The 25,318-nt window shown below is 40.6% G+C and overlaps 1 protein-coding gene across 6 annotated transcripts in view; it reads left to right on the top strand.

Moving 5' to 3' along the window:
* LOC131125232 (cAMP-specific 3',5'-cyclic phosphodiesterase 4B-like) overlaps positions 1-25,318 on the top strand; it is a 43,764-nt gene that overhangs the window by 16,761 nt on the left and 1,685 nt on the right. For 2 of the 6 annotated variants that reach the window (XM_058066574.1, XM_058066575.1), the window contains 11 exons: positions 545-739; positions 827-863; positions 1,157-1,227; positions 1,526-1,575; positions 14,304-14,416; positions 20,524-20,617; positions 22,154-22,359; positions 22,445-22,543; positions 24,008-24,172; positions 24,523-24,622; positions 24,795-24,949. In XM_058066574.1, the coding sequence (XP_057922557.1) occupies positions 545-739; positions 827-863; positions 1,157-1,227; positions 1,526-1,575; positions 14,304-14,416; positions 20,524-20,617; positions 22,154-22,359; positions 22,445-22,543; positions 24,008-24,172; positions 24,523-24,622; positions 24,795-24,949 (1,285 nt within the window). The other 4 variants (XM_058066576.1, XM_058066578.1, XM_058066577.1 and 1 more) reach the window with 4 other exon arrangements.

Raw genomic sequence — 25,318 nt, forward strand, 5'->3', positions numbered from 1 at the left:
ACTTCCTGCTTTCCATAATACAGTTTACTCTTACGATCAGTAACTGTTACATTTGTTCACTTCCTGCTTTCCATAATACAGTTTACTCTTACATTCAGTAACTGTTTCATTTGTTCACTTCCTGCTTTCCATAATACAGTTTAAGGTTTTGTTTTGTGTTTTTGTTTTGTTTTTTTAATAATGTACCTCGTACTGAGGTACCGAAGTGACCATACGATGGTGGAGTCTATCCCAGCCTACCAGGATGCAGGGTACGCCCGAGGGTGGTCATTACTCAGTCACAGGTCACATTCGACTCTCCGATTGGACTAAAATGGGGATTTGGGAGGGACAATGATATCCTGACTGTGAGCCAGCCATGCTTACCATTATTCCACCGTGCCGGTCCATACTTAATTCCAAGCATAGTAATTGTTTCTGGGCTATGGATATGTGAGTAAGTGATCATTGTGCAAGCCTATCAAATGAAAACACTAATGATTTCTATCCTCATCATATATATGATTTTTCTGCAAATTAAAAACTGCTTCCTATTTGATTTTAGCTTAGAGGGAGAGAATGGACAATCTTTATGCTGCAGTCCTTCAGTCCCACAAGGGTCCCCAAGTTCGGGCCTGGTACTCCCCCCCAACCTGGCAGGCCACGGCCAGCGTCGAGAGTCCTTCCTCTACCGCTCCGACAGTGACTATGAATTATCACCCAAGTCCCTTTCTCGAAACTCTTCCATCATGGGAGAACTGTGAGAGCTTCCTTATATCTCATGAAACAAACCGCTTGTAGTCCACCACAGTTCGGACTGTTTGACTGTTTTTGTCTTGCATTGTAGGCATGGAGAGGACCTGATAGTGACTCCATTCGCCCAGGTATGAAGTTTATACAACCAAGCAAATACCAACCTTACCTTACTCAATCTAGACGTGAAGCTCTTCTATTAAAAAGCTTCTTCCTCAGTACCTTTTCTGCCTCCTAGTGGATAGTAGTAGTAGTACACACCAAAACATCTGCTACCTGATGAATTAGAAATGAAAAGCCAATGTGAAAGTACTGATAGTTATACTGGGACTCATTATTACATATCTGCATAATGTCAAACCTGCTCTGGTATCTAATTTTTAATGTACAGCTTCTTCTCATGAATTACATTTTTTTTCATCAGGTCCTGGCAAGCCTTCGGACAGTCAGGAACAACTTCACCACCTTGACCAATGTGCAGTGTGCATCTACTAAGTAAGTTGTTTTTTTTTTCAGAACTAGAGAAATAGGGATGCACATTTACTGTAACCGTTTTGAACTTGAAATTCCAAAGTGTCTCACTTGAGGGCGCCACCACATAAAAATCCTCCCTAATGCAGCGTCCTAGTGTAGAAGCCCTCAGCAACATATCATGAAGTGGCTTCTTTTGTGAATCTTGTCTTTGGTCCTGTCAGTACTCCATAATAGAGGTCAACTCAAATCCAGAGAGAAACAAGAATTATCACAATAAAATGTTTTATTGCAACTATGACGTTTTTATGTCTAATTGCAGGAGGTCTCCTGCTGCCAATCAGCCTTCCGTCACCAAAGTCTGTCTGTCAGGTAAGTCCCGCCATCTGCGTACTGCGGTTTGTGTTAGCAGCTCACTTGATTATCTCATCAGAATGATGAGGTGGGAATTCTATGAAAGGCGTCATCGTACATGCATTGACGTGCAGCCCTGTGTCTATTGTGACAGCTGTAAGAATGGCCAGATGCCTACTTATTACACTACTTATTATTTCCTGTAGGTTAAAACAAGGGAAGCGAATTTAAATTTTGGAAATAAATGACACAAAAAAGAGGCATAACATTTTAAGAAGTAGTGTTTTGGGATGAAAAATATCTCTGAGCCTAACCTAGCAATCTGCTGCACCACTCAAAGTAATAGTAATAGATTTGTCCTTTAATACAGGGGGTTCTCAAATGGTCTCAACCTGAGACCCACATTTTACAACGATCGTTAAGTTGTGACCCACTTTTTTAAAGCCCATTTTTTAGACTTGTATTTGTCATTTTTATTTTTATTATTTTTTACATTTTTATTGAAGTCATTTTTTTATTTGTATGCGTTTAAGTCATTCTTTATTTTTATTATTTATTTTACATTATTTGTAATTTTTAAATCAAATTTTTTTAACTTTTTTCATACTTTTAAGGAGTTAGTATTTTTCATTATTTTAATTTTTTTTTTTTACATTTTTTATGTCAAAATGTTAAAACTTACAATTAGTAATACAGTAAAAACAATGCCCACGTTATCCTGTGTTAAAAGCCAGCAAGATTTTAATGAAGATTAAAAATGTTCCAGTGCTTGTGCAGATCTTGGGCAGGTCATTCCAAAGTCTCCGACCTGCGACAGAAAAGTCGCTATCGCCCCGAGATTTAAGATTAGATCTTGGAGGGATTAAAAGCAACTGTGAGCTGGACTGCTTTGTTCTAACGGGAACATAAACAGACAGTAAGTCAGATACTAAGTACAAAGGAGCCAGACCATTCAGCAATTACAAAAAATAATAATAATTTTTAATGGCAAAATATACAGTGCAAACAAGGCTGGGCACAAAATAGAGCCTTGAGGCACACCACAACCAAGACTAGACATTTTTGAATTAGATTGGCCCATAGTGACAATCAATGACATTCCTGATAAATAGAACCGAAACCACTGGAGAACCGTTGCTTTAAGAACTATACATATATAGGTTCAAACGTGACAGGAGGATATCATGGTCTACTGTATTGTGTGTCATTTGCTACCAAGCATGTATTTACAATGTGTTTTTTCAACCCAAACACTCGCTCCCAAAGACAGATTTATACTTTTATTTATTAAAAATAAGTCATTTGAGAAGCTTATGTTCATGTTCACATTTGGGGTCACCGCTTGTCATTGAATGGTGATAGCGGATCACACAGTCAAACCAGTTGAGAACCGCTGCTTTAATGAATACTATAAATGCAATTTTTTGACAATTTCTCATCATAAAGATATATATGTATACAATAGCAATAGCCATACTCTAGTCACTTCATTGCAATACTGTACATATTACTGTTATTATATATTGTCACATCCATACTGTTTATAATCTGTATAATCTACAATAGCCATATTATAATCATTTATATCCCTGTATATATCCTCACTGTATTATAGTCATAGCCTGTTATAGTTTTTTACATAGATCTGTCCATTTTTTTCTACATTTACTTACTACTGAGGTACTTATAAAATTGCACTTCTGGTTGGATGCTAACTGCATTTTGTTGCCCTGTACCAGTGACATGAGCTATAACAATAAAGTTGTATCTAATCTAATCTAATGTAATCTAATCTAATATATCCACTTAAGGTAAAAACTTGGCAGAGTATGAATAATGGTAATAGTCAGCATTCAGAGGTTCACACGGAGGAGTACCGATGACAACAGGGGGAGGAGGGAAGTATGGACATTGTTTCCTGCTGCACTGGTTCTTCAAGCATGATTGACGTCAGCAAAACGTACAAAGCGGTTGCTCTCCGCTTCCTATCAGCACAGATGGGCTGCTACAGCATCCCACTGAAGGGAAAAGATAGAAGACAACTGCCTGTCTCTTATTATCTCCTCCACACTTCTCACAAACCTTGACCTTGTCCCTGTGGGATTCCAGATGAAAACATCTATACACTGTGATGTGTTACAGACAAACCCTTAGTGTGTCAAGTTTGCCTTTTAGGATAAAAGACAAAGACATTGTGTCACATTTTTATATATATTTTTTTCACATTTAAAGAAATATGGCGCTGGTTAGTAAACAAGTAGCATTAGCAACACAGTTGCTGACGTCCGCAAACAATCCCTCTCTGCTCTTTTTTTTTCTTATGAGTGAGAAAGCGTCAAGATTGCAACCCAACACTGCACGGTGTTGAAAACTTGCAACTTATCTTATTTTTGCTCATTTAGTGCAATTCCACATTTTATCTTTCATTCATTCATTTTCTATCGCTTATCCTCCTGAGGGTCACGGGCATGCTGGAGCCTATCCCAGCTGTCTTTGGGCGAGTAGCGGGGTACACCCTGGACTGGTTGCCAGCCAATCACAGGGCACATATAGACAAACAACCACTCACATTCATACCTATGGAGATTGTTTTGAATGCCTTGCTTGGGAGAAACTGAGAGTTGAATCGCTGCTTCCTCGCATGGAGAGGAGGCAGTTGATGTGGCTCGGATGTCTCCCGGACACCTCCTTGGGGAGGTGTTCAGGGCATTGTCTGACTGGTATGAGGCCTAAGGCAAAAACCAGGACATGTTGGAGACACTATGTCTCTCATCTGGCTTGGGAACACCTTGGACCCAGTCTAGGTTTCCCTGCTTAGGCTGATAAGCGGAAGAAGTTGGACGGATGGATGAGTACACCTCAATTTTTAACTCAGGGTTGTAGACAGTGGATTTGGAGAACATGCCTAGAAGTGATTTTATTGTCACACTGGTCACACTGGACTGGAAGAAAAATGTTTTGGATAACTCCTGGACTCGTCACACTTGAGTATGCTGTTTTGAATGCAGTCTCAGCCCCTCCTGTTTCGCCATAGAATATGTTATCAGACACGTCTGTGTAAACAAAGAACTCACAGCACACCTGTTGGTGAATAATAGTGATTGTTCCTTTGTGTTCTTTTCTCATTTTCGTCATCTCTCCGACCGGAAAAGGAGACCAGACTTTTCCTGTTTTGCATTTGTTTTTGCAAAGAACTGATTGCCCCGCAGTAGTGACAAAAGATCCCGTGCACAGGTCTCATTGGGTCCGACCGCTTTCTTGAATTCCTGCTAGACATAGTGAGTTTAGGGACAAAGTGTAAAAGATGGTTGCCAGATTGTTGCAGCAAGGGACACATGGGGCCGAGGTCAGAAATCTCTACAGTTTTAAAGTCAGATGCGATAGGAGGGAATTAGTCACAAGCTGTAAGTGGAGAAGGCTACTTTGTCAGCTGGGGGTGCTTACGCCAGTATGCCCCTTCGAGCGTAAGACGTCTGAAGCTTTGGTCATGTGAGTTTGTAGTTTTTTCACCGCGCACCATATTGACCCTATCACACTCAATCCCATGAGCCCAGCAGCGAACAAAGGGCTCACTCTTCCCTGACTGATTTCGATTATAGGCTTTGCTCTGTATTTTTCTTTATAAACAAAACTCTTGAGTAAAAAGCTTGGTTGTGACGTTCTTTGCCGTCACTTGTAATGAATCCGTGCTGGCTATTAGTCACAGATGTTGGGGACTTGAACAGACTTGAACTAGAATATGAAATATTATATGAAAATTGATATTATATGAAAAAATGAAAATATGTGAATGAAAGTTAAAAGGATGCAGGGGCCACATTGATAGTTTACATTTTTTTAATTATATATTTAATGAAAAAACAGCTTTTTCCTATTTTTGTCATAATATTATGACTTCCCATAATATATGTTTCTAGTAATAATATAATAATAATAATAATGTAATATAAATAATATAAACATATTATTAGTAATAATATATTATTATTATATATTAATAATATAATCATTTCCCAGACCTAATTTGTTTGGTTTGTTTATCATCATTTTAAAATGTTTTTTTGTAATATTTCATCTAGTTTACATTTTTTAAAATTATATATTTAATGAAAAAACAGCTTTTTCCTTTTTTGTCATAATATTATGACTCCCCATAATATATTTTTCCGGTAATAATATAATAATAATATTAATATAATATTGAAAAATAAATAGATTAATAATAATATATTCTTATTACATTATTACAATAATAATGTAATCATTTCCCCGACCTAATTTGTTTGGTTTGTTTCTCATCATTTTAAAATGTATTTTTCCTTTAATATTTCATCTTTATGCTTTATGCTAAGTTACATGATATAATAATAATAATAATAATAATAATAATAATAATAATAATAATAATAATGATGATGATGATGATGATGATGATGATGATGATGATGATGATGATGATGATGATGATGATGATGATGATAATAATGATGATAATAATAATAATAATGATAATGATAATAATAATAATAATACAAGCTTTTTCCTTATTAGTATGCCTTAAGTGTTGTACTGGTTTTACTTTACTCTCATTAAATTACTGCTCTTGTTCTATTTTGTTTTGTTGATTTCTTGTTTAATTGTATTTTTAGAATATGCCCCAGACCAAATACAACAACCATTGGTAGCAAATGACCCCCAGGCTGCACTTTGGACACCCCTGGTTTACACAATCCCTTTGGAAATTAATGAGTCAGCCCAACACAACAATTTAAATTGTTGCAGTAATTTAGTATTTCAAACACATCTTTTAAAGTATTACCTTTTAGGACTCTGGATTTACGTAGCTGCACACTAAAGTACTTAGACTACAGTTATAAGGTAAACATCCTTTACCTTGAAACTATACACATGTAAATGTATAAGCAAACTTGCACTTTTACTATTTTATTATGTATTCTAGCATAAGCAGATGAGCAGTATGAGAGTACATAAGCAGTATATTTCTTTTGCATCATTTTGCACAGATGGCCTCCACGTATTTGTCCAATCCTTGTCTGGCTGGCCATCTCACTCCAGTCTGCAGGATTTTCTCAAATCCGCATGTGCAGCAAGAATCCGTTTCAGGTTTTCCAGGCTCACAGCCAAAGGAGAGGATCCTGAGGGCTGGAAGCTGCAGCTTGGATAAGTATTTGAATTATTTCATTGACGTCAGCAGAGTCATAAACCTTGTTGCAGCCCATCCCTCAAGCTATCCCGTGCCAACAAAGCTCCATGGCGCATTGTTAGAGAGTCGTCAAACAGGCCTTGATGAGGTGTGTGTGTGTGTGTGTGTATGCATGTTTGTTTAACAGCTCAAGTCTTTTGTTTTGATAGCTGACAAGATTATATAGAAATTGTACACTACTTCATCAAAACTCAGTTAGTAAGAGAAGACATATAGCGATGGAGTCGTTTCGGTAATGATCTAGCTTTCACTGAAATATGAAAGCTAGATCATTACCGAAAAATTACCAAAAATTCTATAATGTACTGGGTGTACATACTGTATTATACAACTCATGGAAGTGCAGGACAGGGGAAATAAGATATATATATATGATCAATATATTTTCTTCGATTACAGTGTCACCATGAAAATGCAGATTAGCATTTAAAACAAAGTAAACCAAATACAAAGCCTAACATTTAAATAATAAGGCACAATAATTAAAAAATTCCTCATCTTTGTTTATATAAGGGACAAAGTGGGGATAGTTTGGATTTTTTGACATGTCGTTGTATCTCTATCAGCGGTGTAGTGCATCATCTGTGACTTACCCTCCGCTTTGTCCTGTTAGCCGAGTTCTGGTCAGATTTTGGTGATGAGGAACATAGTTCTGGTTAGTAGGGCCACTTAAGTAGCAGTAACAGTATGGCTTCTCAAAACAAGACTCTTGGATTATGGTCATTTCCCCGTCAAGAAGATTCCTTATCAACATGGGGTCGTTTACTACAAGACACAAATCTACGTATATAAATCGAACAGTATCATCATCCACACCCACAATGATGTGGAGGGCTGGCACCGCCGCTCTTTTGTACTAGTTTTACAATTCATACATAACAAATACGATGCTGCGCAACAAGGCCGTAGATAATATTAAAAGGGACATATTATGCTAATTTTTCAAGCCTTTGTATTGAGTTGTGGTCAATACAAATAACCAGCACAGAAAACTTTTTCTATTTTACCTATTCCAACTGTATTGCTGTTTTAATTTATTCCACTCACAGCCAGCCTACCGGCATGCCCACACCACTGTGCTTCCTAACTATGAACCATATAAGGACGTCCGTCCCTCTGTGACATCACAAATGCGCAGTTTTACCACGCCTTTTGAAACCGAGCATTTTGAGCCATCCCAAAATTTTTTCAATGCTCACTTCCAAATGCCCAAACCTCATTATCTGAAACTTTGGCATCGATTAACACAAGAATACAACATTCTAACTACTTTTATAGATCAGAAAAGTGTAAAAAGCATAATAGGTCTCCTTTAAATTGATGTCAAGTTTGACAACACTAATTATGCATAATGATTACACCATTGTAAGAATGTACGTACATGCGTCAGTAAAGCCTACAGGTCGATTGATATACAATTCTGTCTTGCAGTCTGACATGGAAACGACTCTTGCCATATTTGTGGGCGAATGCTTTACTGGGAATCGTCTTGACACCCTGGCTGGGAAGCGACTATATACCATAAACTATCACCAAAATCTGACCAGAGCCTGACTGGTCGGGATAAAGTTTTTACTTTGTTTACACTTGAATGCTAGTTAGGAATGATAAAAACATTTACTTTCAAAAAACGTTTATGGTGGTGACAGTTAAAACTGGGAATGAGTTATTATTCTATCCTCTTCAGTTATAATTCCTATGCATTAATTTAAAAAATGGACTATGTGTATGAAATAGGCTGTAAGGCCTTTATTTTCTGTGTATTCCACTGCTCACTGAGTTAACCATTCACCTTTAGATAAATACTAAATACTCAATACTTTAGATAATACAGTAAGTTCCAATATGAAGAAGATTCACTACACAATACCCACTTTTGTGTCTCACATCCACGTGCGGTGTCAAGTCAAACGCAAACAGGAGAACATTCTTGGCCATGTCAGTGTCAGATTGTGCGCACAACAATGTCATGAGGTCACAGCGACGAATGTGTGTTTGCGTACATGTTGAATGCTCGGCGGTAACTGCGGTGACTCAAGTCTAACTGCACATATTATTTCCTGACAAGTCAGATTAGTGTGAGTGAGTCAGCTTCACGATGAATAATCCATTGCTCGACTGCATGTGGGCCTTGAATACAGCTTACACACCGAGATATACAGATATATGACAAAAATAAAATAAAAAAAATTAAACTATATTAGGAAAGCAGGAAGTGAACAAATGTAACAGTTACTGATTGTAAAGGTATCAGATGGAGGGGTAGGATTTAATAAGCTTTGCTTCTTCCTAGCCGGCACGGCGGTTGAGTGGTTAACGCGCAGACCTCACAGCTAGGAGACCAGGGTTCAATTCCACCCTCGGGCCATCTCTGTGTGGAGTTTGCATGTTCTCCCCGTGCATGCGTGGGTTTTCTCCGGGTTTCCTCCCACATTCCAAAAACATGCTAGGTTAATTGGCGACTCCAAATTGTCCATAGGTATGAATGTGAGTATGAATGGTTGTTTGTCTATATGTGCCCTGTGATTGGCTGGCGACCAGTCCAGGGTGTACCCCGCCTCTCGCCCAAAGACAGCTGGGATAGGCTCCAGCACCCCCTCGTGAGGAAAAGCGGTAGAAAATAAATGAATGAATGCTTCTTCCTACTCCTTTTGGACATGTGGAACTGTGAACTGATTATGTGATGCATTCAATTGTAATCTGATGCATGTTCAAATGAAATTAAACCATTACCATATATATTAAATTTAAATTATTATGCAAAAAGCAACACAGCCGAATTCAACATATCGAAGAGGTTTCCACAATGGGCATATTTTACAATTAACCATGAAATAATAATTTAAGAAGCAAGTGTATGAATGACTCTTATTATACATTAGATACAGTCATCTTACCACTCACTCAGTTTGTCCGTAACATGAATAATAAAGATGAAAGTTGCATTTATGGCGTCGATCATAATGGACACTGCTCCTCTGCAGAGTTCTAACATCATACAGATCACATTGACACATGTCAACTTATAGTTTTGTCAGTAAGCTGTTTAGTCCTGAACAGGGTCTGAAACAAAGTCATTGCTCCTCACAGAGCAGGGGAAGGATAAATAATTGTCCAGGATATATTTTCCAGGACATTTGACCCTTTTTTCTCATATTCAATCTTTTCCATGACTGAAAAATCGATCAATCATTTTTCCAAGTTTTCCAGGACAGAAAAGCCTATTAGTGTCAGTAGCACGGACTGTTGCAGTTAACAGTACAGCTTACTAGCTTTCAAAAGACTCCAAAAGCCATGCCTTTACTCCAAATGATTCAATGACACCTTCACATTTACTTTGGGTGTGATTTTTCTACGATTTAGCCAAAATAAAATCCCAGAATGCCAAGGGGTAAATTTATGGGTTAAACCTGTAACAGCTCCTCCTAACCAGATATTACTGCTGGTTACGTGTCATTGCACGTAGTTTTATATTCCCTTATATAACACTCTCACATTAAAGTAATCGTCTTCTCCTGTTGCCGCTGGCTGAAATTCTTCACAAGGTGGTGTAATGGATAAGGCAGTGCAGTTTTGCAAACCACACTTCAGCCAGACAGCCTAGGAAACAGGTTTGGGGGGTAGATTGAGAGCACAGAGAGGGGCAGTGTGAGGTGGATGAGAGCGGAAGGTGTCTCGGCCAGGAATGGAATTGGAGGGGGGGGGGATGTTTTAGCCCGGCCCGTGTTGTTAGTGATGTTGATGGCGCTCACAGAGGCTGGTTTGTGGGCCTATAGGGGAGCGTGGAGAGGCAGACAGAGTGTGTCTGCACACTGAGGTCTGTTGTCCTCATAGCAGCCGCCTTGCATATGGCCAAAGCATTAGGACACGCAGATGAGAAGAAAAAAAACATGCTGGAAAAGTACCTCACACTGTATCTGGGAGTAGGTTTCTCCAGCTGAAAGTGCGTCACACCACTTTTGACTGGTGACAGTGAGATATGTCAGTGCATGCAGCTTTACATGAACTAAAGGTGATGACGGTTGAATTACAACAGTGGGAAAGAATATGCACCTTAGCCCAAAAGTATTTGGGCGCAATGTTTAATTTGAGCATCCTTGAAATCCTTGCAAATATTATAATATTCCCATAATATTCTCACTTTGTTTCAATAACGTGTATTTCTGTACGCTAATTACAACTTTGTTTTGTTTTGTTTTTCTTTTGTAACATTACAACCTAAAAAACACCCATTTTTATTATTCTAAAAATAATATTACCCTTGTTAGAATGCCACTTTTCTGCATTTACATTTCTGCAGTTTGTTGTTCATTTTCCAACTATTTTATATTATGTCTTTATTCCCATAATATTCTTACTTTGTTTCAATAATGTGTATTTCTGTACGCTAATTGCAACTTTGTTTTGTTTTGTTTTTCTTTTGTAACATTACAACCTAAAAAAACACCCATTTTCCATTCATTCATTCATTCATTTTCTACCGCTTTTCCTCACGAGGGTCGCAGGGGTGCTGGAGCCTATCCCAGCTGTCTTCGGGCGAGAGGCGGGGTACACCCTGGACTGGTCGCCAGCCAATCACAGGGGACATATAGACACACCCATTTTTATTATTATTATAAAATAATATTACCCTTGTTAGAATGCCACTTTTCTGCATTTTCATTTTTGCAGTTTGTCGTTCATTTTCCATGTATTTAAACTTTCTTCTTATTTTAAATCTTTATTCCCATAATATTACAACTTTATTCCCATAGTATGACAAAATGTTACCCTGTTTGTAGAGACAGTGCCACTGAGGAAAAGACAGGAAGCAGAACTGGAGGTAGCAGAGATGAGGATGCTGAGGTTCTCATTAGGAGTGACCAGGATGGATAGGATCAGGAAGTAGTACATCAGAGGGACATTACATGTTAAAGGCCTTGGAGATAAAGTCAGAGAGGCCAGAATGAGATGCTTCGAACATGTCCAGAGGAGCGATAGTGAATGTATTGGTAGAAGGATGCTGCGTTTAGAGCCGCCAGGAAGGAGGCATAGAGAAAGACCAAAGAGGAGGTTTATGGATGTAGTGAAGGAGGACATGAGGGTTGGTGGGAGAGAGACAGATGTTGAAGACAGGGTTAGATGGAGGCCATTGATTTGCTGTGGCGACCTCTCAAGGGAAAAGCCGAAAGAGAAAGACGAAGTTTTATCCTCATAAATTTCTCATAATGGGGCAGCACGGTGGTCGAGTGGTTAGCGCGCAGGCCTCACAGCTAGGAGGACCAGGGTTCAATTCCACCCTCTCTGCCATCTCTGTGTGGAGTTTGCATGTTCTCCCCGTGCATGCGTGGGTTTTCTCCGGGTACTCCGGTTTCCTCCCACATTCCAAAAACATGCTAGGTTAATTGACCTAATTGTCCATAGGTATGAATGTGAGTGTGAATGGTTGTTTGTCTATATGTGCCCTGTGATTGGCTGGCCCAGCCTCTCGCCCGAAGACAGCTGGGATAGGCTCCAGCACCCCCCGCAACCCTTGTGAGGAAAAAGCGGTAGAAAATGAATGAATATGTAAATGATAGTTTTAGAATTTGTCGTTTATTTGTCCAATAAAAAAACAGGCTGTGATAGAAACATGTGAGTCCGAGTGACACATGTACAATATACACCTGCAGGCACACATGCTCTCGTGCGTATTAAAAAAAACACCCACGCTGCAACATGCCTGAGTAAGAGCAGCCCCGTGTCAGCCTCCGGTATCACACGTCATATCACCTAGCAAGTGCTTCAGCTCATACTGCTTCCGCATGATTCTGGTTGCATCTTGATGAACGACTTGCACTCATTAGAGTAATAACTGTTTCTTCCGCAGTTTTTAAACTCATTTTCAAAATGGCCTCAGTCTTATTTGCTGCATGGATGAGCCAAGCCTTTCATTTTTCTTGACTACCTTGTTTAACCGTCTGTCTCTGTATACCCTAACTGAAGGGAACTGGATCAGGATGTGGTCGCACCTTCTTGGCAGCAGACACACCAAGACCGCGCCGCACATTGATGTATACCCAGTTTCAACAGCTCACCGCCTTGTGCGTAAATTGCTTTGATGCTGCACTTTTCCGCTCTCTGCCACTGACGTTTATATGACTTGGATGCCGGGGATTCTTGGGAATAGTTTTTGGGCCACAAAGCTTGGTGACCAGTAGGTCGAGTTAGGCAACATAATTGCAACCTTTCTGAAATCCAACCGTTAACTCTCCTCTGCAATGGTGGCTTTGATTGAAGGTCTTTGTTCAATGCAGCCGTTATGAGAGCCTGTATACCATTCGGCGCTTTGAAGTGCTTTGATCTACCATATTGACGTAAAATGGGGAGCAGCACGCTGACTGTCTTGTTGTGCTAAGCAGATGGAGTAAATTTATTCCATGTGTGACGCTTATGAGGTCGACGGGTCTTTTTCAAGGAAAGGTGGGGAGATCCAGATGTGTAGAGCGTCAAACTGCTCCCTGGCGCAAATTTGTTGAATCAACATTCAGCCTGGTTTATATACGCGTATGCTATTTAATTTGCTTCCTCACACATCATCATCGAAAGTCATTCTCATGCGTCGGTATTTTCCTTGTAAAATGGGTACACCTCCTCACATGAATGGCACCTTTGATTGTGCTTTTGCAGCCACTTTGCCATTCATTAATTCCGCTCCATGTTTTATGCGAGTTCAGGGTCAAGTAGGAAGTGCTTTGGTTTCTTTGGCACATGGCTTAGTCCTGGTTTGCCCCCCCCCCCCCCCAACATGAGAGTCAAAGTTGGCGTCTTGTGTTACTTATGCAAACATGCATTGATGTCTGATATAATCCCCCTCCACCCCCTTTCTCCATGAGGTTCGTAGAGGAGGGAGGTGGTGTGATGGGAGTTCCTGCTGCAGTTCATCTGAGTTTAAACGAAGTTGAAGCAGCTGTCTTCTCAAGGAGTGACAATGTGCATCAAACCGCTTGTGCAATGCATTGTACTTACATAAGACAACAGGTCAGATTTTTGCTTTAAATATTCCAACGCCGAACCTCTAAGATTGGCCGACGGGGGGGTTGTTGAGGTGGGCACAATACACGGACAGCAGGAGGCAGCAAACTGCCTAGTTTGCATGCGAATGGATTTGTTGACTGGCACTGTGAGGTGACTGAGAGCCTCAGAACGGGTGTGTGTGGGGGGGAAAGAGACAGAGTGGGAGGGGGTTTGCAGAGCCTACGAGTGAGCAGGCGGTATGGAGAGAAAGGGGCTACACAGAGCGAGTCAGCAAATGGTAACTGTAGCCTCAGTTTGTCTGAGAGTTCCGCTAACCTGAACTTTCTGAAGTGCGACAAGATGAAGGAGCTCTGTGTGCACAACTCCTCGTCTTCCTCTGCATCTACTGGGGGTCCGGCGGGCCAGTCCAACAGACGAACAAGCCATTCCGGGACTCTTGGACCTGTCCCGTGCATGGTGCCGGGGGGCTCCAGCATGGATTTAGATCCTCTGGGGTCTGACTACGTGTCCATGTGTCTGTTGGCAGATGAGTCTTACCAGAAACTTGCTATGGAGACCATGGAAGAGCTGGACTGGTGTCTGGACCAGTTGGAGACCATCCAGACCTACCGCTCTGTCAGTGACATGGCATCCAACAAGGTACAATTTTTGATATTTTTTCATGATGATGTTCTTTTCAACGTCAAGTGTCAAAAAAGATCAATGCTCTTGTGGTTGTGTAACTTAAATTGAGCATATGACGTGCAATGCCGTTCCTGCATTTCTTCCATGAATACGTTGCAACATGCCTCTGTAGGTTCCAGTGCCACAATGTCAAACCAAACTGTGCAGAATTGTGTAACGTGCATAATGTCAATATGTTTGCACAACTTACATCATTTTTTTTTTGTACTTGCCAGTAGCAGAACCGTTTCGCTTTGCTCACACAAGTGACGTCTGAGTTCCTTTTTCCTGTTTTCTTACCACACTCCATTGTCATTTAGTCTGTTGTTGTGTTCAGGTCAGTGTGACAGTGGTCTACTTTTTGATGAAAGGGACACGATTTGGTTAGTTTAAGATTAACAGCACACACCACACACTCTGAATATCAAATTAATTTTCCCTACAATTACTTTTATCTTGGCATTTTGGTGCCTTAAATTTGAATTGAATTTAGCAGTCGTATGGAAAGGAATGGAATGGCCTTTATTGTCATTATACAACGAAATTGGAGAGCTTCTCTTTTCAGTGCAGTAGTCAAGTTTAAAAAACAAAAAAAAGTATATAAAGTAGAGTAAAAAGACAATTTAACAAGATATATACAAGATATATACCAGATATCCAAAATATACACATAGTATTGCACAGGAGCATATGCAGGAGCAGATATATTAATTTTAGTGCATGCATACATACATGTATGCATACTCACATACACTTATCATCATCAGTGAAATCCCAAGGCCGTCCATGCAAAAATTATATCTCCATATCACAATAGTGAACCTCATTTTAGGGATCTATTGTCTTTATTCTATGGGGATGATTCATATCCAATCAGTGAGCAGACCTTGTCATGGTTTTCTTGGTAAAAAGTTAGATTATCTGTACAGTATAGCTCAAAAAACTACTTACACATTCAATGTTGGTGGTCCCCCCCCCCCCCCCCCCCCCCCCCACCCTTCCCTATAATTTAATATATGCAGATCTCTGTTTATTTGATTTCTGTAAACCTAAACCGAGTCCACCCTGGTAATTATTACTCAGCCCCCACACAGACAGTGGAGACAGTGTGGCGGCATTACAGTACATTCTAAACATTAGGGGGGTGATGCTGACCATTTCCGACTATACACTATGGTTCGTTGAGAAGGGCTGCTGACTGTGACCGTGACACTGGTTTCCTGTCTCTGTATTTCCTCTGCACTCTCTGCCCCCCCCCCCCCCCTTGCTCCGTTCTCTGGTTAGCAGACGACAATGGATGGCGCTCTTACTAGGTGGCCAAGTAAGAGTCTTTACAGACAACCACGTCACTGGAACTGTGAGGACAAAGAGCCTGTGCTTTTTTTGCGGGCACTCTGCAGTATGTCTAATTGGTCAGGCAGGCTGGGAACACGAGTCCCACATGACCCACAGTCATATCACAAAGCAGTGTTGCAATATTTTTTAAAGATAGTGGATGGAAAAATATTTCATTGGTTCCAACATGAAATTAAACCCAGAATCCGACCTAGGTTGTGTCTACTTTCACTATCCAAGCACACAGGTTTATCCGGGTGGTGGTGGTTGGGGGTGGGGGGGTCTGGGACCACACACCCGGTTGCCCACCAACCTGGTCGTTGTGACCTCAGGATGGGCAACTGCCTCCCTGTGTCCCTCACTATCATTAGCCTCGCCACACTTCCACACCGATGCCGGTGACGGCCTTGCACAAACATTGCCATCTGAAGTCAGTAAGCGGCGTTTAGCGTTCTGCGGGTGGACATACGCGCCAGCACCCGGGGTTGAGCGCACGAGAGTAGGAAACTTTAATTCACGTGCGGTCACTCGCTCTTTGAAGTGCTGCCGTCTTCAGACGAGAGGAAAAAAAAATGACAAAATGATTAAAACAGATGTAGCGAAGGGTCTGTAGTTGCGGTGGGGAATGGACATGAAATTATAGTCTTGTGATTCTGTGTGACTGAAAGGGTGACCAGAACATCAGACATGCCGCAGTAGTCTTTTTTTTTCTTCTTCTTGTGACATTCTTTCTTACGGTTGCAGACTACTTGCCAAGAAATCTCAGCCTCCAGTCAGGAAACTGGGCAAAATCCAATACATGTTGACACAGTAAACAGACATAAATGGGACAGAGGCGCATTGGCTCAACCTGGGCTTTGTATCATTGCAAAGTTGGGGTTTTGCAATGCCGTCAGTCAAGGCCAAATTGTGCTGCAAGACTTGAGATGCATGCTTGGAATTTTCCCCAATAGCACGTCGTCAGCGGGGGGGGGGGGGTGATTAACTTTTTTTATCAGGCTTTTCAATTATGTACTCAGGTATGCTACATATTTGCAACCTCCGGCCATGATAGGAGGGTGTGTTTCAGTAAATGATCTCAGTCATCCAAGAAGTAAAAGGGGGAAGTAGGCGGAGACACATCGTCTGCCCCGTAGTGGTGGTGGGCGGAGCCATCTCGCTCCTGTTAGACAGTGTAGGCCAGTCAGTCAAGCCAGCTTATCACTATACACTCTGCATCCTCATAAGAATAGAGGTTAGAGAGAAAGTAATTAGACACATCTTTTGTAATAAGTTTTCCCTCTATGAGTTTGAACATTTTTTCTTGCAACGTGAAAATGGGACTATGTTGCTGTGAAAAAGAGAGGACAAACTTTGGGATGCTAACTAGCTGGAATAAGGTGAGATTTAAATTGTCCAGATTTTTACTTGGAATACAGTACTTTATTTCATCTTAGATCATTCAATTGTCAATTAAATTAGGATGACTATTGTTAAAATAGTTACATCTTGAATTAATCAGTCGGCAGTACACATTTTAACTAACTTTGTCTCGCCCCGCCGTGTATGCTGACTGTTAGCTAAACTACACAGCCTGACATGTGGCTCAGCGCCTGAATGGTTTCCTAGAGATCACTTAAATTCACACCATCCCACCGCTTTAAAGAATCACTCAGAAGCCCTTTCAGATAGAATAAAGCCGCCCAATTCCAGGCTCCAACTTTTTCCTTTGATTTTTATGGACTGCCTCTGGCAGTCTGGGTATATAAGTGCAGCCAGCCAAGGCTTTGAAAGTGTTTTTCCAAGTTTCACAGTGAAGTAGATGTTTGCCGCTTGCGTGACAGCAATTAGACAGCTGTTGTGAACTGGAAGAATCCACTTTAATGGGAAAATAAAAGAAGGACTGAGGATAGAAATATAGCATCAATATAGAATCACCATTATATCTTGCAATTATTAAAATGTGACAAGAGTTCTCATACAGGGGAAAAAAAATCTCATGGACAATAGGATGATAATAAATTAATTAATCACACAGTAAATTAAATAGAACTCGATAATTTTGCCACCATTAACATATTCGCATTTGAAAAGCAAATGGTAAATTTATAGGTCATGGCACCAGTCATGATGAACTAGCGCATACTTTAGCCACATTGGAGTGACACCTCAGGCTAAAGCAGATTAAACAAACGCTTCTTTAGGTAGCTCGTCAACTTTGGTTCGGTATGTTTTTCACCAAAATACGTAGTATTCATGCCAAAATGTTGTGTTGCTGCTGGATGTTCATCGTACCCAAGTGATACTGTAAGATTTAAGGAAGGAGACAGATGCCAACATTGAGTTCTGTTCTGTTGGGGTGATCATTTTCACTAAGGATTGCGTCGAAGGAACATTTTTACAAGAAGCATTTTAATTGAAAGTACGCTATAAACGCAGTTTGTAACAATAAGCTATTCCAACAGTACATGGAAGAGAGAGTAAGTGACTAAGTTGTTTACATAATGTCTACGAAACATAATTCCACCATAGTAACAAGGCTGCAAAGCATTATACATCTTTATATTAGAACGATGCGTTTACCATGGGGGGCAGTGACAAAGATGTATCCTCAATACATCCGCAATACAATCCAACATGCTATAAGAACCCCTTTATGCTCATTAGGATAAGAATTTACACTTACCATTGAGTCTTTTGAAGGCAACTAATCTTCATATCCATGTCTTAAGCCTTAAATCCATGTTCTGCATCAAATTTTTCTTCCTTTTTGAAAATAATCACTGTAAACATGTGTTATACACCACAGCGAGAGATACTTACTGGAGCCGTGAACAAAAATCGAACATATTTAAGCAAAGTTGATGAATCATGTCATGGACCCTTGAAAATGAAAGTAAAACTCTTATCTTGTCTGCATTGCAAAATATAAAAAGTGCTAGAGATGTACTACAGGTATATCACTGTGTGTGTGTGTGTGAGTGTGATGCAATGCAGTTTGTTTAGAATGGGGACCACCATGAGAACAGCAAGGAGGGGAGCACATGACTCTGTTGCCATGGCGTTCAGGTTGTCGTGCAATTGGTGGTACCCTGGTGGGCTGCAGTCTGAAAGCTCATCTGTTGTGTCTCGTCATCTCTGCATCTTTTCTGCGGAATCGGCAGCAGCGAGACGACAGAGTATTATAGACTAGACCTAAATAGTAGTGACGCACTCATCTTTAAACTAGAACTTAATGTTAGACCTGGCTTACTATGAGCCCCTGCAGCCTGTCTCACTGTGGTAAATGAATACCCAGCAATCCCTTTGCCGTGTGATAAACACTCTGCTTTTGAAACCTCACATTGCGCAGTATGCATCAGATCTGTTCTGCATTACTGAGCCAAGGGTAGCGATTTAAGAAGAGGGGGGAGCAATAAAGATGGAGAGGTAGCGAAATAAAGATTTGGAGCATTGGGGGATTCTCCAAACTCACGTTTTCTGCAGTGCTGTTTTTGACTGATTGTTCAGCAGGGGGTGGGAAGCAAAAAAAAAAAAAAAAAAAAAAAGAGCGAGATCCACCAGTCACTGTTCACCTTAGGGGACTCTTCAGCTAAAGCGCAAAACCCCCACCCCCGCCGTTCTCCTCGCTACATCTCTCTCTCCATCGCCGTCTCTCTTCTCTGTTTGGAGCCTGCCCTTCCTCCGCCTCATACAATCTGGGCACAGGAAGGCTGGATTTCCCCCCTCTATGTCACTGGATCCCATCTGGATGGTGGCTGGAGGCAAGACAGGTTTCGAAAGAGGGGTAGAAGCAGCAGGATACAGAAAACAAAAGGAAATGTATTGATTGCATCGCGGGCGGGGGGGATTCCGTCACTCGTTAGGGAAAACACCGGACGATGTGAGGACACGCTTCTAACGGAAAATGCGGATCTCTGCCGCAGCCCCATTTCGGAGTCCTAACATGGGGTGCTTTTACCTGGTGTCGTCGGCACTAGAAATCTGAGCGATTCGGGTGCAACGGGAGGTCTCGGGCTGTAGGTCCTGAGCTCAGCCTTGGGGGTCCACTCAGAGAGGAGCGTACAGGGCTTCTGCTGGGGAGCGCCAGGGGCTCAGCACAGCTCAGCACCATGCCTGAGGCCAACTACCTGTTCTCTGTGTCATGGGGATACATCAAGGTGTGTCTCAGAGTACAAGCGGCATGGATGGAACTGTGTGTGTGTGTGTGCTATATGTTGGGAGGAAATGAATGTGCATAATATTGTTGATTATGCTCGGGTAAAGGTCACAGTGGTGGTTGATGTTCGGGTAAGACCCCAGGAAATGAATGTCATCATTGCGGTGATAGAAACAAGATCAGAAAGGAAAGGAGTGTATGTGTATGCCAGTCCAGAGACCGTATGCTGATTACTTTATATATTTAACAAATCCAATTATCGTGATTCTGTCTTTATTCTGCAGCTCAATGGATATTTCTGCCAAGAAAGCTTAGCTCATTTTATTTCCATGGTTAAAACGCATAAACATGCCACTGCTCTTTATTTGTTACAATGAGAAACAGGCTGTGAGGGATATTGAGGACATAAACACAGCCCAGTATGCTGCATCAAGAAAACAGAGCACGTTCTCTTGGGGCATGCTCCAGTTAAAAAAAACAAAAAACAAAAAAAAACAAAGAAATGCTTCAGTACTCAGCATGGGAAGAGCAAATAATAATTATTTTAAATATAAGTACATACAATATATGATTATTAAACTCAATGTATGTTTTGTCTTTGTCTAACCAGTTCAAAAGGATGCTGAACCGGGAGTTAAGCCACCTGTCTGAGATGAGTCGCTCGGGCAACCAAGTGTCAGAGTACATCTCCAACACCTTCCTAGGTGAGGACCTGCACACACACACACACACACACATACACACACTAGCATGTCTGGTGTTGATGTCGCTATCAAAATTCAATGAACCAACGTCCTTGGAGTCCCTCATGTAAAAGGTTACACTCAGCATGTGCCAAGATACTCATAGCTGGTGTGCACCACTGCTTTCAAACCAGTCTGATCTGGTCCTCGGAGGAAGGAGACAGAGTCCCCTTGCTTGTAGCTGCAGTGCGATAATGGCGGGAGAGAACGGCGAGTGGGCGGGGTCTCAACTGGGGGAAGACTTCCCTCGAGGGAAAATCGGGGCAAAGAGTGCAGGAGAGGGAGAATGCTTGTGTGCGTTGCAATGTGAGCATGCTGTGGTGGAACGTGGTGGGGGGGGGGGGGGGTGCACACAGTGCCACTGGGTTCACATAGACACATGCATTATTTATCACGAGGACAGCAGTGTTTCCTTGTCTCTTAAAAGCCTTGCAGCATTTAGCCCTTCACACTAGCCACATATTTCTCTCCCTCAGTTAAAACACAAGCAACCATTCAGTGTAATAGCGGACAAAGGGAATTAAGGAGAGCAGTAGAGGGAATATAAACAATGGAGTAACCATGGAAGGATTCTTGCCTTGCACCTGAACAGGAATATTTCCTCCTTTTACTGCTGGATGTTATTCCTCCCTATACCCTCTCTCTCTTTTTTTTTCTTTTTCTTTGTAACATTAGGACTTCAAAAATATTTTTAAATTTATATATATATATATATATATATATATGTATGTATATATATATATATATATATATATTAAACTTTATTTCTCCTCATAATATTAAAAATATGAATTGTCCAACTTTTTTCTCACCATATTTTGACTTTATTTTTTTCAATTAGTGTTGATTTTTCCATTTTATTTTAGTCTAAAATCTCAAAATTTAAATTTGTTTGTATTTTGTTTATTGTTTGTTTTTCAAATCCATTTCCAATCGAATGACTGTAATGTGGCTAAAATGCCATGTGTCTATATTTCATGTATTTTTTTTTTGTCCCGTCCAGCCATTGGGGCATAACCCTATACCCTGTCTCTATGTGGGTATGTTATATGCGGTGGGACAATGTCAACTCCGTGCCGCATGTGAAGGTGTCTTTCAAACCCGCATGTTAGCAAGTCCCTTCTCTAAACAGTTCATCTTAGCGATCATAGTGAGCCGACTTTTTCCACTACTCTGTGGATTGTTATTACAACATGGTTGGCGAGGGCTGCTGGAATATTGTGAATTTTCTAACGTCTCATTAGAATCGCTCGACCCCTTTTTTTTGTGTTGACCACACTCTGTCTGGAAATAGATGTGATTTCAACTTAATTTAGGGGGGTTTACTGCTGTCAGGAGACGTGTAATTTCAATGAGAGATTACTTGCTAATTAAATAGCTCACTGCTGCTTTAATGTGTTGCCACATGTGTGTGAGAGGTCAACAACCTGTCTAGTGTTAACCGTGACTGCAACGGCGATGTTATGCTTCATTTTTAATCCATTTGCTGCTCCGCAGACAAACAGAATGAGCTGGAGCTTCCATGTCCGGTTCCCAAGTCAAGGGAAAGGAAGCGGAGGCAAGGCCAGCAGCAGCAACAACAGCAAGGGGGAATGATGACTCAAATCGGCCAGGTGAGGAAGAGCAGCTACGCGACCTGTATCTCTGGAAGCACCAACAGCCGCTTTGGAGTCAAGACAGACCAGGAAGAACTGCTGTCGAAGGTAACATCTTGAAATATGACCAAGTGGGTCTTATATAGGCTGAAATGCTTATATTCCCTTCTGGATTTGGTGTACTCTTTACCAGGACCTGGAAGGCATCAATAAATGGGGACTGAATATCTTCAAGGTGGCAGAGCACTCTCACAACCGGCCCCTCACGTGCATCATGTACGCCATCTTCCAGGTCAGTCCTCCTCTTCTTCCTCAGGCTGGGGAGGGGGGTTCACACAGCTGATCATATTCTGTTGATTGAGTGGAACTGATATTTAGAGCTGCAAGTAACGATTAATCCGAATCTTGTTGTTTGGATTAAACGAGTAATCGGTTAGACCAGGGGTGTCCACAGAGAAGCCTGCGGCTTTTTTATAGGCATGCAACACATTCTAACAAGAAAACCAAAAAAATACAAAATAACAGCACCAAAAATATTTAAAAAATGCAGTAATTTTACTCAAAATATTAAATAATGAGGAACACTTCTAATGCTACGAGAATATTATTGTCATATTATGAGGAAACATAAGGTAATTTTTGTAGCATAAAGTTAAAATATTAATGAAAATCATTTTTTGTCATAATATCATGAAAAATATAACAATAAAACTGTAATTTGGGGGAAAACTGTTTTAATGTTACGAGAATAAAGTCATGATAATAAAGGAATAAAGCCATAATTACGAGAAGAAAAATTACAGGAAGAAAGTTGAAATAATTTGAAAATTTAAAAAACTGCAGAAATGAAAATAATTTTTAAAATTTTGGACACACCTTAGGTAAGCGAACTTGGTATGTTCTGCAACAATTAAGAAGCTGAAATCAGAGGATATGTACATTTGTTGAAAAAAAATGATTAATCGAATACCAAAATAGGTGTTGATTAATTGAATCATGGATTAATCGATTACTTGTTGCAACTAACACAGGAGCGTTTTACTCAGACAGCTATGGGATGCTGATATTAGACCTTCAGTAACAATTAATCAATGAGTAGCTGATTAATCGATTAATCGTCCAAATTAATCATCAGTTATTTGGGTTTTCTAGTATTATTTTCTTATTTACAAATGTAAATATCCTCTGTTTTCAGCCCCTTTTTAAATTCCACGAAAGCAGACCTTTATTAATGGTAACAGTAATGGTTTTATTTCATTTGAACATGCATCAGATTACAATTGAATGCATCACATAATCAGTTCACAGTTCCACATGTCCAAAAGGAGTAGGAAGAAGCAAAGCTTATTAAATCCTACTCCTTCATCTGGTACTTTTACAATCAGTAACTGTTACATTTGTTCACGTCCTGCTTTCCTAATATGGTTATTTTATATATTTATTTTTTTAAAGTTATTTTTATTTTATTTTATTTTTTATTTTTTTTGTCATTTGTTGTTATAGCGTTTTAATTTATTTTTATTTTATGTTTTTATTTTTTTGTCATGTACCGAAGTATGAGGTGATATGACCATCCAATGACATAATGGGTACCATAGTAAGTGTCAATATAGTGATATGTATAGCACATCATGACTGGTTCAAGACTCTTCATCCTTGTATTATCTTTATTGTATTATCCTTTATTATCTTATCATATTCATAAACGTCAGCTTTGATTTTTGGAAAAAAAATGTTTTTTTTTTTGTCTAAACAGGAGCGAGACTTGATGAGAACGTTCAAGATTCCAACAGACGCCTTTGTGACGTTTATGCTGACCCTGGAGAGCCACTATCACTCTGATGTGGCCTACCACAACAGCCTGCACGCCGCAGACGTGGCCCAGTCCACTCACATCCTCCTGTCCACTCCGGCACTGGATGTAAGTGTGCTATCGTTTCAAACAATACCCATTCGGTTGGAAAATGCAATGTCATGGTGTAATTATCATGAAATATAAAGCTTAAAGTATGTTTGGCGTCATATGCTCCTTCCTGAAAATCATAATGATAATTGTATGTATTTTAAAATGAGGTTACAGCTATGAGCACCTTTTCTTGTAAAGCTTTTGTTTGGGTTTAATGAGGTGATGGCCGATGACGTCAACCATTCAGAAACTACATACCAGACGGCTTACGCAGAGAGGGATGGGCTTCAACCAAATGCCAGTCCTGCTCAGCCAGTTCACTAAATGAATTTAATAATGTTGCTCTCCTTTCCATTCAAACACAGGCAGTCTTCACTGATCTGGAGATCTTGGCAGCTATTTTTGCAGCTGCAATTCATGACGTGGATCACCCAGGAGTGTCCAACCAGTTTCTAATCAACACCAGTAAGTTCTGTTTTCATCGTTGCACCATTGCTTAGTATGCAGGTAAAAGCATTTGAACGCGTTGTAGGGATCTGCCTCCAAAGACAACAGCGTGGGCGTTTAGGGAGACGTTGTATGGTTACCATAGTTACCTGAGCTCCATTTCATTTTCCTGTCATCCTTGCTCCCGCAGACTCCGAACTGGCTCTGATGTACAACGATGAGTCGGTGCTGGAGAACCACCACCTGGCTGTGGGTTTTAAACTGCTGCAGGAAGAGAACTGCGACATTTTCCAGAACCTGACCAAGAAACAGAGGCAGACTCTCAGGAGGATGGTGATAGACATGGTGAGACCCAAAAACTAGGCACAAATAAGCACATTTTACATCATAAGAACTTGAAGACTCGCACCAGGGGACAGGGAAGGGGGTCGGAGCAATTGCGGCCATTTTTCAGCACAAGCTGCTGACCCCACCTGTACTTAAATTATTCATTCATTCATTCATTTTCTACCGCTTATCCTCACAAGGGTTGCGGGGGGTGCTGGAGCCTATCCCAGCTTTAAGAGGCGGGGTACACCCTGGACTTGTGGCCAGCCAATCACAGGGCACATATAGACAAACAACCATTCACACTCACATTCATACATATGGACAATTTGGAGTCGCCAATTAACCTAGCATGTGTTTGGAATGGCGCTGACCTCACAGCAAGGA

This window comes from Doryrhamphus excisus, chromosome 3 (genome assembly GCF_030265055.1).
Source record: "Doryrhamphus excisus isolate RoL2022-K1 chromosome 3, RoL_Dexc_1.0, whole genome shotgun sequence".
Taxonomy (NCBI): Eukaryota; Metazoa; Chordata; class Actinopteri; order Syngnathiformes; family Syngnathidae; genus Doryrhamphus; species Doryrhamphus excisus.